Source organism: Sorex araneus, chromosome 6 (genome assembly GCF_027595985.1).
Source record: "Sorex araneus isolate mSorAra2 chromosome 6, mSorAra2.pri, whole genome shotgun sequence".
NCBI lineage: Eukaryota > Metazoa > Chordata > Mammalia > Eulipotyphla > Soricidae > Sorex > Sorex araneus.
The window spans coordinates 165,949,129-165,964,748 of record NC_073307.1 but is presented as its reverse complement, the minus strand read 5'-3'; the positions used below and the strand labels follow the sequence as shown (position 1 = coordinate 165,964,748).

Sequence of the window (15,620 nt, the reverse complement as noted above, 5' to 3'; positions counted from 1 at the left end):
CGGGTGCGAGTCTGTTCACGAGTGGACCCCAACACGGGCGGGGCGGACAGAACTCTCATCATTTAACAAGAGCCACAGGGGTTATCTGCCATGCGCCCTCAAGCAGGGAAGTTCTAGAAGGGCTGGTCAAGAACAGGGAGGAGCGGGGCTGGAGCAACAGCACAACGGGTAGGGCGTTTGCCTTGCACACGGCCAACTCGGGTCCGAATCCCAGCATCCCATATGGTTCCCTGAGCACCGCCAGGGGTAATTCCAGAGTGCAGAGCCAGGAGTAACCCCTGGGCATTGCTGGGTGTGACCCCAAAAGCCGGAAAAAAAAAAATGAACAGGGAGGAGGGTCCCAGGGGTAAGCGGGTCGACAAGTCCCTACACTTGCCTGGCTGCTAACAGCCACATTCCAAGTCCACTCTGGGGTGCTGGGAATGGGAGACTCTAGGAGTCTGTAGGATGCCCCCCAACTCGGGCCTGGAGAAGCACTTGACTACGCCCTCCAGAAGCGCGTGTCCTCCTGGAGAGGATCCGAAACGCAAGCTCAGGCACCCAAGGGTATTTCTAAGAAGCCGGACTGAGTAACTTCCCCCTAGAATAACCCAAAGAGAGCGGCGTCGGCTTCCTCTTCTGAGAAGGACCTGGACACCCCCGGGCCTCCGGCCGCGCCCTGGCTTTCCTGCCCTTCTCTGGGGCACAGCCGCAGACCCTCCTGTCTGCCCCGCTGCTCACAGCGCCACAGTGAAGCTTGGCACGGAGCAGCCAGGAGGTCAGAGTCACACAGGCTCAGCTTAGGCGCTTGCCTTGCGTGGGGCCAACCCCAGTTTGATCCTGGCATCAAATGACCCCGAGCACTGCAAGAGTGAGCCCTGAGCACTGCGAGGAGTGAGCCCTGAGCACAGAGCGAAGTGTGGCTCCTATGTACCCTTGGGTATGGTCTAGAAACTTCTTAAAAACCCCAAAGACGGGCCAGGTGCGAGAGGAGCAGGGTGGGAGGCAGAGGGACAGGAGCTTCTGAGGAGAACGCTCACTTGCTGCCCAGAGCCCCCAGAGGGTCCCCGAACGGCCCGGCCCGGAGTCCCCCTCCCCATCACGAAGCACAGACTGCACGGGCTCGGTCCTGGCCCTGCACATGGCGACCCCTCTCCTCTTCGCCGTGAGAGAGGAGGAAGCGTCCGAGGGGACAGATGAGCGGGTCCCCCGCGGCCGGGGCCGCCTACTCACGTTCAGCACGTCCTGCCTGGGCTGCGGGGGCTCGATGCACGTCAGCAGCCGGAGCAGCAGGTCCATGATCGCCGACGTCCCTATGTGCTTGATGATGAGGTCTACGAAATCCCGCTTCTTCTTCAAGAAATCCACAATCTGGAGGCGCACAAATCAGAACGGAAAGAAACGCGACCTAAGTGGGAACGCTTTCAGCCGCTGGCGCCCCTCGAGCCCCCCGCCCCTGAGGGGGTGCCTGGCACACAGGGAGGGAGCAGGAGAGCACTGTCTGCAGAGCAGCCCGCCTGAAGCTCCCGTCAGTCCCCGCCCACTCCACATGCCCCGCGACTGAGGGGCCAGACCCAAGACCCTGCCACGAACGAGCGAACCCCCGTCCCGCTGCTTCTGAGGCAAGGGCGGGCATCTGGAAGCCAGATTACACCCAAGCAAGAACAGACGGACACATCCAGGGCCCTGTCCCCTGCCCTCCGGCCGGGGATGCCACGAGGCCCACCGCGGGGCGCCCCAACTCCGTGTCGGAGCCCAGGGAAGGAGGCTCCGGCCGGGGAGGTACACCGGGGCTTGGCTGAATCCCAGGGTACAGGCTGCGTGACCCGAACACACTGTGGCTCCAGCAAACGTCAGCAGCGTGAACGGAACCATCTCACAGAGTCCTGCGGTGGCTTCCGCAAGCATGTCATGTCCCGGGGGGGGGGGGACGGGACAGGACCCCTGGGCGAGGGTCACCCGTGGCACTATCCCAAGCCCTGCGTGGCTGGCAGAGGGCAGCCCGCAGGGACAAGTCGCCCTCATTACCGAGAGCTCCCGCAGTGGGAAATGTTCCCTCGGGTTCCCAGAGACTAGCGAGGCCGGGGACGGCGTGGACCCGGAGCCAAGCACAGAGGCCAGAAAGCCTCTCACCTCCAGGCCACCTGCTCCACCGTCCAGGCCGGAGAGGGCCCATCCCCCGCCCCGGCCTCTGTCAGGAGCACGATCTGCCCCTCTGTGTCTGCCCAGGCCAGGCGCGGGGTGGGAGGTGCCAGGTCTCTGCCTGGCTGCATCACAGCCGTTGCCGCCCAGCCGGGAGGCCAGGGGACAGGGCACTCCCTCGGCCAGCCAGCGTCTACACCTCGGAGAGAGCCACACGGCCCCCAGGCAGTCTGAATGGCAGTGTCCCGAGGGGTTCTGAACAAAGCAGTGCCAAGGCAGGTGAGGGCAGGAGGCAAGGGAGGCGCAGAAGGCACTGCGGCAGGAACGCACGCGAGGCGATTTTCATCCGGGCAGTCTGTACCCGGATGCCGAGAGCCAAACGCCAAAGTTTCTGTGTCGATTCAACACCAAATCCACCATCCGTACAAACCAAGAAGCCCCTCCACGGAGAGCAAAGGCTTCCGATTCAAGTTTCACTTGGGGCGACTGGGATATGCAGCTGCTCGCCCAAAGTGCTCGCGTCCCAAGAGCCACCAGACTCGCCATCTCACTCGGGGCAGCTGCCAATGCGCCTCCGGAAAGGGTATCAGGAGGGGTGTGCCAGTGTGGGGAGTGGGTGGGTCAGGAGCCCCAGGCAGAGTCCCGGGGCGCCGTCCCGGAGTGGCCGTCGGGGCCGACGGGGCCAGTTACCTGCTCTGGCTTCCTGCTGATGAGGATACTTAGCACCTTGCTGAAGAAGCTGGCGAGCAGTGGGTTGAGGGGGGAGTCGTGCAGGAGGAAGCTGTACAGCCTCATGAGCAGGGCCTCGTCCCCGCCCAGCCTGTCGTTCATCTGGGACACGTCCGAGGTCAGCAGCTCGCAGGATATGTTAGGGTACCTGGAAGGACAGACACGCTCAGGACCTCGCCGGAGACAGGCGCCAGGAGGGCTGCGGAAACTCGTGCAAACTGTCTTCTGAAAATGAGCAAAGCCACTCGGTCACCTGCTACCCCCTCGAGGGAAGAGCATTTTCTACTCCGCCGAGGTTTCAAGACTGCGTCACGAGGAAGCCATTCTCCCTGAAGCTAGAGCTGCGGGCCCAGAGCCGCGAGCTGCCGCCCTGCAGGGTCCATGCACCTCTCCGGGCCCTGAGCACATGGCAGGCGAGGCCGGGGAGTGCAGAGCGTGGAGGAACACCAGGAGGCGGCGGGCTCCAGGAACGAGCACTGCACGCGAGCTGCCCAGGGCCCTCCTTGCACCTTCAGGAGAACCGACTCCCCAAGGCACTATGCCCACAACAGGCTGGTACCCGTCACGGGTCACCACGGTGGGCCAGGCGACTCCAGCTGCAGCCCTGGAAACCCCTGCCTGGCGCATGCCCCACACTGAGCAGTGCCCACAGCGAAGGGCGAAGGGCCAGTGTCCACGGCACGCGCACACCCAGGGCTGGTCTGCTGAACCGCTCCCTGCCGACAGGCCAGGGGCAGCAAGCCATGCCCTGACCAGCACAGGGCAGGAAGGTGGACACAGGCAAAGGCCACAGCAGGCCAGAGCAGGGAGGCTGCGGGCCACCACAGCACTCGGCATAGCAGAGCCAAGCTAAGGGCAGTGTCCAGGGGCAACTGGGACAGCAGAGCCACAGCCTGGGCCATGTCCCAGCTTCTCAGCACCATGCGGGCCCTTCTGCCACCCCACTGCCACCTGTCCCTGGGCAAAGAGCAGGTGCCACCTCCCAAGGGCCCCCCGCCCGCTCTCCCCTCTGCTCCTGGCTGACCCTGCACATTCTCAGATCCGGTGCCTTTCCATTCCGAGGCTTCCACCCAGACCAACCCCACTGAAGGGCAGCGAGCAGCCTCAGGAAGGGCCACGCTGAAGCCACCGCAATGTTGCTCGGTCCGTCCAGCCGGCAGCGGTCTGGCTCCCCCCACCCCACAGCTCAGGCCCAGCTCGGACCTGCTGCCCACCACACACAGCCGGTGACCTGTCGTGGCCACAGGACTGCCCTGGCCGGCTCCTGAAATGGGCGGGGCGGCCCAGGAGCCACGTGGCCGGGGGCACAGCTACCCTGGCACCCTCAACGGGAGCCCGAACACCCCTGGCATGCGGGCTCAGCCGATCACGAGCACCAAGGGGTCACGTCAGTTCTGCCCAGAAGCACGGCCTCGTGTCCCCAGGGACGAAGTCATGCCTTCGGTCTGGGACAACACAGACCAGGGCCAGGCAGGGTCCCGCTGGACAGAGGGGCCGGCCTGAGCAGAGCCCCGCACCCGGCGTGCCAGCAGCGAGGGCCCCACGCGGGCGTTGGTGGTGCAGGCGGGGCTGGCGTGGGGGGTTGGGGGACGGGTGTGCGAGCCCCCTGCACAGCTTCCTCGCCCTCGCTCTGGGCGCTGAGCTCTGGGCGCACACTCAAAGGCTGGCAGAGAACAGGACTCCCTTGAAGAGCCAGGCCCCGGCCCCGTGGCTGTCCAGCTGTGCCCGGGAACAGAAAGGTATCTGAGCAGAGGGGCAGGGAGGACCGCGACAGGCGACCTTCCCAGCCCACCGAGTCTACTCGATGCCCAACAGGCAGCTGCTTTGCCTGAACGCGTTCTGCTGTTGGCGGGGTGTTGCCCAGTACCTCAGGAGTTGCAGATAAAACCAAAATGGAACCCCGATACTTTCAACTCCGACAGAAGGCTCCAGCGACTCTGCAGGGACCGCGCCCGCCACAGGGACAGTGCGGGCCGGAAGGTGGGGGGCCACAGCCACCAGCCCACACGACCACGGCCCACCCTGCGCAAAACGGGCGAGTTCCCGGAGACCGAGGTGCTTCGTTTCGGGTCACGAAATGTCAGGATTAAATTTACCAGCGATGTTCTTCGCTGTGGCGGCTCAGGCTGAAATGGCCCGCGTGAGCCCGGGGAGTCACTTAATCTCGCTTTTCCAATTTGCTAAGCAGAGGAAACACTTACTTGCACTGCCTTACTTACTATTTTAAGAAACTCCATCCCTGTTTATAAAGCACTCTGCTCTTTAGCACAAACCGTTCCACTGGAATCTGGGGTGTCGTGGCTCGGTGCTCGGCGAGCCCGCTGCCATGGCCATCAGACCCACGCGTGGCCAGATTGCCGCCCCCTGCCCGGAGTCCCACGCCAGAGACCGAATGCTCTTACTTGTATCTGATCTTCTCGTCCATGTCTTGAGGTGGTTCTTCTATAATGAACGAGACTAAATCTTCGAGGCATTCTGCTTTTAACAGAAACTCGATAAGTTTGCGGTTCTGGGCTTTACATTCCTGCAAAACATCTTCCTCATCCATTAACTCCTTCAGTGTCACATCTTCTCTTTCTAGAAGGGTGTCTATGTGGGATGATGAGTGAAGATCAAACTTCCAAAACATGCTGGTCTAAACAAAACGCAAAACCAAGAGTATTTAAAATACCATTTCTACTTGCATGAATTCTTCAAGTGTCAGTTTAGGTTCACGGTCTCTTTAACTACAATGTTTCAAACAGAACCTGCAGAACGATTCAAGGCAGGCAAGGTCTGTCCCTTCCCAGAAAATATTCTTATTCACTACAACCATTCTTTACTTGCTAGTGCTGAAAGGAAATCAGAATTTCAGAGAGGAGGCTAACAACTGGAGGGTTTGAGGACAGGGCAGGACAGCAGCCCAGCCCACGCCAGCATCACCGGGAGTAGCCCTGCCCGCTCCCCAGCCTGTGGGGGTTTCAAGGTATCAGGAGCACTCTACAGTCAGCATACGGAGCACTCCAGAGCCAGTGCCGGGAGCACAGCAGTCAGCGGTAACCACGACTGCCAGCAGCCATGACACGGTGAAGACAGTGTCCTTCTCCAGGAAGCAACAGAAACCTGCCTCCAGAAGCACTGCCAGGAGCTGGCCACGAGCTGGCCAGGAGCCGGGGAAGCGGCTGTGCAAAGCCCAGGGCCGTTCAGCCGGGCCTGCCAAGCTGCAGGAACATTCGGCCACCACATCCTTCAACTGCTGTCACTGTCCCTCAGGTGACAAGAGGGTGGGAAGGTGCCCAAGTGCTGGGGGGGACCATGCTGAGCCCCCCGCTGCACTCATGACACTCACTGCGCCTGGTGGAGGGGCCGGCGTCACTGGCGCCAGGAAGGGGGCTTTAGTGCGGTCCTGGGAAGAGCTGGCGCGTGGCACGTGACACCTCGTGGGAACTGCTGTACTAAGCCCACGCCTCTGAGGACATCGGGGTCCATTCGACGCTCTGATCTTGCCTACCTCAAAATGCTCTTTTGGGGGTCAGAGAGGGCACACAGCCCACCTGGCGGCCAGGCCCACACCGAGGTGGGACACCGCTGTCCTCTCTCAGGTCCCTCAAAGAACGATCTTCGGCACAAGGGAACCTGGACAGAAGTGCGGTGGTCCTGCTGGCGGCATGGACAGCTCCAGGGGCCAAAGGACCGACTGCGTCCCCGCAGCCCGGACGAGCAGAGGCTGTGCTAAACGCGGCCCCTGAGCCAGCAGGGCGGGAAGCCCCAGGACCCAGATGTTCCGAGAGCAGCACACCAAGATGATGGGGTGAAGGCAGAAGGCAATTGATCTTGATCCAAAAGTAAATCAATATTAGCACATAAATAAAGGCTCAGCCTGGCACAAGATGCTAGTGCTCTCTTATGCAAGGGCCTGGTGGCTCTAGGGTGAGATACAACAATCTTCATGCATTTTCCTCTAGGGAAAGGGTTTTTGGATTATTTTTAACGCATTATTAATAGAAATCCATACAAATGAAAATTATTTAGAAACTCCCTTTGGGGCAGGCTTGGGTGGTGGTGGGAAAATTCGAAATAATGGCGGTGGGAAGGTGTTACGGTGGTGGGACTGGTGTTATCACTTTTTTTTAACTTACCACTATTTTTAATTTTGTGGAATTTCAGGAATTTAGTTTTAACCACATACACACTTACATGTATGTATGGCGTCACCACCTACAAGCAGAAAGGGAAAAAGAGGGCTGGAGTGACAGTACAGAGGGGAAGGCCGACACGGGTTCCATCTCGGGCTCCCCACACGGTCCCCTGAACCCCACCAGGAATGATTCCTGGGTAAACCCTGAGCATTGCCACGTGTGGTCCAGAAACAAATAAAAAAGAAAGGAAAAAGAAAAAAAAATCTCTGTCATATGTGGGATGTGAAAAAACAGAGATGAAGAAGCACAAATGGCCAACAGCACTGAAACTGGGGATTCTGTCTACAAGCTGAGCTTGGGGCGTGGGGGTGGCGCTGGGAGACTGGAGCGCGCAGTGGCCCCCTACAGTGCAGGGGTGTGTGTGTGCACGCGTGTGCAGTGGCCCCTGCGGTGTGTGTGTGTGTGTGTGTGTGTATATGGGGGGGGGGCGATGCGTGAAAATGGTAGAGGGAGAAAGCAAGCGGCGCCCTCAGGCAGTCTGTCTACGCCAACCCCGGCGGGCGCACAGCAGAGGGGCGGCTTCCCCGGGACCACCAGAGGCGGGCCCAGCACAGCAGGGGAGTGCCAATGCGCTCCTCCTACCCGCAGAGGAGCAGCGAGCCGGGGAACCACAGAGGAGCCTCGCCACGCAGCCAACTCAAGCAAAGGCCAGAGGCAGCTCAGAGGGGAGGTCGCTGCCGGCCCCGCTGGCCAGGCCGGGCCTGATCCCCGGCACCATTCAGTCCCCCAAGCACTGCGGGGTGCGCCTCCACCCACACGTCTCCACTTGAAAAATGAAACTCAGAGCCCTCGCAGCCCCCTGCAGCCCTGGGGCCCTTCGGGGAGCCAGCACTGCACACCGCATGCTGGGGTCACCCCAGGGCGGGGCCGGGAAGAGCGTCAGAGTGAAAGCTGAGTCAGAGCAGAGGACAACTACCTGGCACCACAGGCCAGCCCACGGGCCCTTCCCCAAGCGACTGAGCTCAGCACCCCCACCGCTGCCGCCAGAGCAAGCTGCCAAATAACCTGCCCCGGAGAATTCTGAGGAAAGGCGTCCAGGCAACGGGTCAGAAACTCAGTAACTGATAAAGAGGTGCCAGGTGCCAGAGTCACAGTACAGCAGCAGGGCACTGGCCGTGCATGATGGTGACATGGTTCAACCCCTGGCACCCCATAAGGTCCCCTGAGTCATGCCAGGAGTGAGCCCTAAGTGCAGCCAAGTATATACCTTGCAAGAAAAATAAAACCAATAACAAAAAAGTGTGCCCCAAAGGGAAGAGGAAGCGACAGGGCCGCCCCTGGGGGCGCTCTCCACACGGCGGGGCTGCTGATTGTCGTGGACCTACCCAGGATCTTGATGGAGGAGTTTCTCCAGAGATAGGAGCGACAGCACAGCGGGTACGGCATTTGACTTGCATGCAGCCGACCCGGGTTCGATTCCTCCGCCCCTCTCAGAGAGCCCAGCAAGCTACCGAGAGTATCTCGCCCACACGGCAGAGCCCGGCAAGCTATCCAGGTTGTACCCAATGTGCCAAAAACAGTAACAACAAGTCTCACAATGGAGACGTTACTGATGCCCGCTTGAGCAAATCGAGGAGCAACAGAAGAACAGCTCATTCAAAACTACAAGGCAGTTTGGGAGGGTCACAGGGTCAAGAATCCCAGGCCCGGCCTCAAACCTCCTGGTCTGAGTCAGAAGCAGCCCTCACCCCACGCCAGGCACATCCCAAACCAACACGCCCAGTGCCCCTGCCACAAAGGGGAGAAACAAGATGAGGGAAGCGGCCCCCGGCAGCCGGCAGACCCAGGGCACACAGCCCTCGCACTGCAGCCACGACCACAGCCACCTCTGGCCACCTGGACAAAACAAAAGAGAGGGCTGTGAGGCTGCTCTACGGGCACCAGGACCTGGGAAGGCAAGGCACATGGTGGGCACAGCCGACAGGCAAGGGGGCCGCCCCCGCCCCCGCCTCTCGCCTCAGCACCGTTCCTGCAGCGCCAAAGCAAACGTGCACAGGCCGAGGCAGAGCCAGGTCCAGGGGGCAGTCAAGACCTCTGCGGAGGGCGCCCCATGGACACCCGCCACTGCCCAGCTCCCGCTCCTGGCCTTAGGCGGCCCGAGGCACAGCAGCGTTCTGACCGTCACCCGCTGTGCGCGGGGCGGCCCGCGCTCTCCCAGCTTCCCAGGCCTGACCCGCACTCTGGGCCGGCCACAGCGGCCGTGGGCCCCAGAGGCCTCTCGTTTCGGTGGGGGTGCAGGGGCTGGCCCGCGAAGCTGGGTCAGCTGTGTGCTTAACCGCGGGCATCTCTCGGGCCTGGGCTTCGCGCGTGGGCGGCCCATGAGCCAGTTGGGCTCACGCTGCATGGCGTCCTGCGCCTTACTCGCTCTCTCTTTTTGGGGGGTGCGGGGAGACACCCACCCAGTGCGGCTTTGAGCGCACCCTTGCTTGGCTCTGCGCTCATCCAAGACCAGCCCCCTGCCCGCCGCACCGTCTCCCCGGCCCCTCTGGTGTCGGGGTGTCATGGCGGGGCTGAAGAAGGCATTCAGCATGCGCAGCCCGAAGCAGCCATGTCAGAGCAAGAACACCGGGGCAGCGCGTCACCCAGCAGGGCCATTCCTACCCGGGGATCAAGACTGAAACGGAGCGTCCATCAGAAGCGGCCAGCCATGCCAGGGAGCCGGGATGCGCCCGCGTCCGACTGACTCGCCCCGGGCCGAGGTGGACAGCGTGCAGCTCCAGCAGTCTGTCAACAGTCTCAGGGATGGCTGTGACCTCCAGGAGATGCTGGAGGATGCTGACCGGCTCCCCTGGGGAGGGGCCGTGGACGTGCTCAAAGGGGCGGCATGCCAGGCACGAGGTCAAGCTCCTGGGTTCAATCTCCAGTTCCACGTGGTTCTGGGGGCACCCCCAGGTGTGGCTCTCACAAGAGGGCGAGAGGGCACAGGGGCGCTGCAGCTGACCTGGCCAGGCACACCAGGGGGACCCTCGAGTACAGAGCCCAGGAGAACCTGAGCACAGCCACGAGTGGCCCCGAACCAACAAAGAACCCTGCAAATAGAGCACAGCTGGGTCCTACTAGACAAAGTCACCGAAGAGGAGAAAACCAGCCATGACAGCTCACCCTCCCACTCTCGGCACTGGCACCCTCACCCTTAGCAGAGGTCAAGGGTTCTTGTGAGCTTTCCATTTCTAGGCTAAATCCCGGATTAAACTGCTCTGAACGAGAAGAGCCTTGAGCACCGCTGCCGAGCAATGACTGCTGGGCCTTGACAGCGCTCAGTAACTCCAAGCTGAATGCAAGGTGACCAGCTCTAAGAGCGGACACGGTGCAATAGCTGCCGACTGCAGGGCCCGGAGAGAGTGCACCCAGAGCTGCCCCCAGGCAGTGAACATGGCCCCGAGCCCCCCAGGAGCAAACCCCGAGCACTGCCAGGTGTGGCCCCCAAACAACACAAAAGCAGGGAACTCTCTGGCCGTGGGTGTGCCGCTCTGCACCTCTCTGCACTGCCCGTCCCAGGAGGGCTCACGGCTCTCGCTGCAAACGGGCAGCAACAGGTGATCCGCGCGCTCAAACCACAGCGAAATTATGGTTTTTCAGACCCTAGTGCAAGCTCAGAGGAAAATCTGGTAGTACAAAATCCACTCAGTTAAGCAACTGGGTGTGTTTCACCCATCTTCAATCAGAAACTATTTATCTGCTGTAGGATATCATCCTTTCTTCCTTGCTATAAAGACTTTAGCTTTATCTGGTAATAATCTCTAAACAATTCTAGAGACATTGGTATGTCCTGCTCCCCTTGCCACTAGGAGCTTAGGTATATCAGTCACACCCATCAAAGTGCTCCAGTCGCTTCCATTCCTTTGTTTATCTGTAATCACTTCTACCAGTTAATCAGCTCTTCCCCTAATCAGACTGTTAATTTGTAAGGTCAGACCTTGCTAGGACAGTGAACTTGTATTATAAATTAATATTGCCTTTTCTCCTCTCCTTATGTATTTTGAATAGTTTACTTTAGAGCAATGTCCTTTTTGTATGGACAAAGAAAGACAGTTGTTAATATGTTTTGGTAACATGGGATTTAATTGGCTTCGAATATTATTCACTCCCGGGCATTTGCTTTCTCAACTTAAGCCTCAACTGCCCTTACTTCCTAGCACCCCAAAAGCAGGGTCCCAACGAGGGACAGGACGGACCCAGGGCAAGCGGTGAATTATGTGCTACCCTGGCATCAGATGGGCCTGGCCGAAGTGCCTAATGCTTAACTATAAGTTAAGAGCTTGGTCATGGACATGTCATGTCATGATCCAAAAGCAACGACGAGACTAAGGCCCTGCTAGGGGAAGGAAAGACTAATCTGGCCTGAGCACTGTAGTCTGAGATCGAGGTGACCCCAGAAAAGCAATTCTATAAGCTTAATGCATCTCTTGCAATGTCCATACAAAATGATTAATATTATGAATACTTATATGTTAGTTGGACAAGGAGAGGAGAAACACACCCATGGGATTCCGCTCTTGGGTGGGTGTCCTGCTGAAAGAGAATCTGTCCTAGAAGAAGCATTCCCTGAGGGAAATAACTTTACATTCCTTGAGGGAAAGAACTTTGATGGTAACCACACCTAGTGTAAGCCCCAACCCCTCATGCTTGGGGATTTAATTAGGCTGTAAGAGTTGGGTGGGGACCGGTCCCAGGGCCAGTCCCAGTGAGTCCCAGAGCCAGATCTGGAGAAGCTAAATCGAGATCCAGATCTAGAGGAGAAAGAGAATGAAGTAGCATGGGGGAGGAAGAAGCAGGAGGAGAATCAGAGGAGAATGGAGATGGGAATGGAATAAACTGCAACTGAGACCAACCAGCCTGGCCCTCCTTCCTTCCTTCGCCTGCCTCATCATCGCCATCAACCTCCCCGAGCTGGGGAAAGCGGCTGGAGACTACCGAACTCGGGCGGCGGGAGAGACAGCGTCACTGCCCTGTGCCCACTGCTCGTGTCCCCTTTCTTTCTTTTTTGTGTTTTTACACAATCTGCAATTTAATGACCAGCTACAGGCAAAGACTAAAATTCGATCCTGTACCTGCTTTATAAAATTCCCAAACATGAAATGATCCACACCGTGGCTGCCGAGACTCTCAAAGAGGGGCTAGTCGGTCCCCCGCCCCCACACAGTCCCCTGGGCACACGCCCTGTGGGTGTGTCAGCTAAGTGGAACCTGTAAAATCTGGCGACCGAGTAACAGAGGGATCAGCTCCGTATTGGCAGCAGGTGTCCGTGGGAAATGAACTCTGAGCACCACAGCTGAGAAGCTATAATCCGGAAAAACAAAACAATTTTCTTTCTCTCAGGTTCCTATTACAGAAAACTGAACGAGCTTATTTTTATATTTTCAAACTGTATTAATAAACTCTGTAAAAATGTTTCCTTTTCAAAACAGGGACCGGGACCTCACACATGCAACTCTGTTTGACGATGAGCCACACCCAGCCCCTGTTCCACGGTACCAACACCTTCAATAACACTGTGCTTCCTGGCCCGGAAAGCCAATACACTCACCATGAGGACCTCTGCAACACAACCTGAGCAGGACGCAGCCGGAGAGGTATCACAGTGGGCAGGGCGCTTGCCTGGCACACAGCCAACGGGGGTTCGATCCCTGGCATCCCATATGCGCCCCCCCCAACCCCCAGGAGTAATTCCTGAGTGCAGAGCCAGGAGTAACCAAGTACCATCAGGTGTGGCCCAAAAGGGGAGGTTAACCAAAAACAACTGGCCCGGTTGAGCAGGGCGCTCAGTAAAGGGGCTTCGGAAGCAGCTGCAGTTTAGCTCCTATCACCAGTGACACGTACGTGCAGCCAAGGACAGAGTGGCGCCTTGCTCATGGCCCACGGGAGTCCGAGAGCAAAGCCCTGGGCTGACTAGACAGAGCCTAGCAGGCAGTGCAGCACGGCCCGGACGGTGCTGGACACACGGAAGCTTGCCGCCTCTCTCCTGCAGGGCCTCCAGCCCGTGGAGTCCTGGCGCCCGACGCCCCCACTGGCTCTCCTGGCCTGGCTGGGGGCTCAGCACAGAGGCTGCTTCCCCATGAACAGCTGGGAAAACCCCTGAGAATCTGAGCGGGCTTACCTTTCAAACCAAGTTTAAAACTAAAAGAAACGTCTTCTTCTCTGTGGCTCCTTGCCCATTACAGGCTATCGTGGCAAGTCCTTCCCGGTCACCGCATCAGCAGGCTGCAGGGCCACAGGGAGCGCTGCCTGCAACGGAGAGAGCACAGGGTCGTGACTGTGGCCAGGGTCTGACGGAGTCAATACGCAGCCACGCAACACAAAGGAAAAGCTGAGCATCCCCGGGTCAGAACCACGGGAGCCACGTCCCAAGGAGACACAGCGTGAAGCGGACAGTGATGTGGGGAGACAGGAAAGCCAAAGGGACACAGCGGTGGGGGCCGAGTCTCGCAGAGGCCCTGGGCAACGCTCGGCCACTCTGCGACTCTAAGGACACGAGGTGTGAAAGATGGGAAGGAGTGGAGGGGCCGTGTGCTGGGTGCGTGTTCTGGTCCCCAGCACTGGGAAGCCAACCCCAGTTCCATCCCTGCCCCACACGGTCCCCCAAGCCCCACGAGAACTGATCCCTGAGCGCAGAGCACCCCTGGGTGTGGCCTCATAGTTAGGAATTGGGGAACAGCTCCCCGGGTGCAGGCTCTGCAAGCAGGGCCTGATTCTGTTCCCCAAGGGCCGCTGGGAGTGACTCTGAGCCAGCAGCAACCCCTAAGCACACTGGTGTGGCCAGAAAGCTAATAATAATAACAATAAAAGATAAAAATAAATAAAACCACAACGGTTAAAGTACAAAGGTCAGCGCCTGACTGGATGACCTTATCATGGCCACAGATCTGAGAACATGACAATCTGCCCTGCACAGGAAGCAGCCCATCCACACGCCCGGACCCACCATCAGTCTGGAGCGCCCACTCTGCCTGTCCAGCAGAGCAGCCACACGGGGTGCGATGGGCACGGGTCACTGCCATGGGCCCCTCTCCCGGGGGCGCAGACACTGCCGTGGGCCCCTCTCCCGGGGGCACAGGCACTGCCGTGGGCCCCTCTCCCCTGGTGCAGACACTGCCGTGGGCCCCTCTCCCGGGGGCGCAGACACTGCCGTGGGCCCCTCTCCCCTGGTGCAGACACTGCCGTGGGCCCCTCTCCCGGGGGCACAGGCACTGCCGTGGGCCCCTCTCCCCTGGTGCAGACACTGCCGTGGGCCCCTCTCCCGGGGGCACAGGCACTGCCGTGGGCCCCTCTCCCGGGGGCGCAGGCACTGCCGTGGGCCCCTCTCCCCTGGTGCAGACACTGCCGTGGGCCCCTCTCCCGGGGGCACAGGCACTGCCGTGGGCCCCTCTCCCGGGGGCGCAGGCACTGCCGTGGGCCCCTCTCCCCTGGTGCAGACACTGCCGTGGGCCCCTCTCCCGGGGGCGCAGACTGCCGTGGGCCCCTCTCCCGGGGGCACAGACACTGCCGTGGGCCCCTCTCCCGGGGGCACAGACACTGCCGTGGGCCCCTCTCCCCTGGTGCAGGCCAGGCCCCAGCAGCCAGCCAGGCAGCAACAGGGACACTGAGTCCCACGGAACATCACCCCAACAAGGTCACTACATCCACAGGTTCTGGCGGAACCAACCCAAGGGCGACACAGGACAGGAGGGCAAGGGACAGCCCAGGAGCCTGAAAGCTGAGAATGAAGCAAACCAGGTTCCCGACTGCTGTCTGGAGAAATGACGGAGCCCAGAGACGCCCCGAGAGGCCACTCCTGCCCGGTCACCACTTTCACTTCCACGCGGCAGTTTGACTGTTTCACCCCCCTCTGTGGCTTCTGAAGTCCCCCAAAGGGAAAGGGGTTGTGCTCTGTCAGTGGGAACGCCGACCGTCAGCCCTTTGGAAACAATACGGGCATTCCCCAAGTAACCAGAAACTGAGCCCCCATGTGACCCAGCAATACCGCCTCTGGGAATCCACGCCGCCCGACACTCCGCACAGCCCTCTGCTCTTCTCCGCGCACTGCGGCCCATTCATGGCAGCCAGAGTCTGGGAACAGCCCGAGTGCCCGGGAACAGAGGAGTGAATAAAGAACCATGGTACATCTACACAATGGGGCCCCACACAGCCACCAGGAAAAATGAAGTCATGAAATGTGCTTATAAATGGACGGACACGGAGAGGATCATGCTGAGTGAAATGAGTCAGAAGGAGAGGGACAGATACAGAATGACGGCACTCATTTGCGGGATATAAAAACACAAAGTATGAGACTAATACCCAAGGACAATGAAAACGAGCGCCAGGAAGACTGGTCCACGGTCGGAGCCCGCCACAAGTGGGGGGAGGAAGGTGCAGTTAGGACAGAGAAGGGACCACCATGACAATGACAGAAACGATCACTCTGGACAAGAACTGAGCGCTGAAAAGCAGTAAAATGATATGCCAAGGGGGGAGGGACGCGCAGAGAGGGGAAAACTGCCATAGGGGCAGGCTGGGGATGGGGTGGGGGTGGGAGGGAAACCGGGGTCACTGGTGGTGGAGAAAGTACACCGGTGAAGGGACGGGTGTTGGAACATTGTATGGCTGAAACCC

At 59.6% G+C, this 15,620-nt stretch overlaps 1 protein-coding gene across 7 annotated transcripts in view; it reads right to left on the bottom strand.

Annotated features, from left to right (window-relative positions):
* PPP6R3 (protein phosphatase 6 regulatory subunit 3) overlaps positions 1-15,620 on the bottom strand; it is an 85,796-nt gene that overhangs the window by 39,065 nt on the left and 31,111 nt on the right. For all 7 annotated transcript variants that reach the window (XM_055144111.1, XM_055144114.1, XM_055144112.1 and 4 more), the window contains exons 2-5: positions 13,126-13,253; positions 5,253-5,485; positions 2,812-2,998; positions 1,213-1,350 (exon numbers count right to left, since the gene is read on the bottom strand). In XM_055144111.1, the coding sequence (XP_055000086.1) occupies positions 1,213-1,350; positions 2,812-2,998; positions 5,253-5,479 (552 nt within the window). In that variant the 5' untranslated portion in view covers positions 5,480-5,485; positions 13,126-13,253. The remainder of the gene's footprint in view (positions 1-1,212; positions 1,351-2,811; positions 2,999-5,252; positions 5,486-13,125; positions 13,254-15,620) is intronic.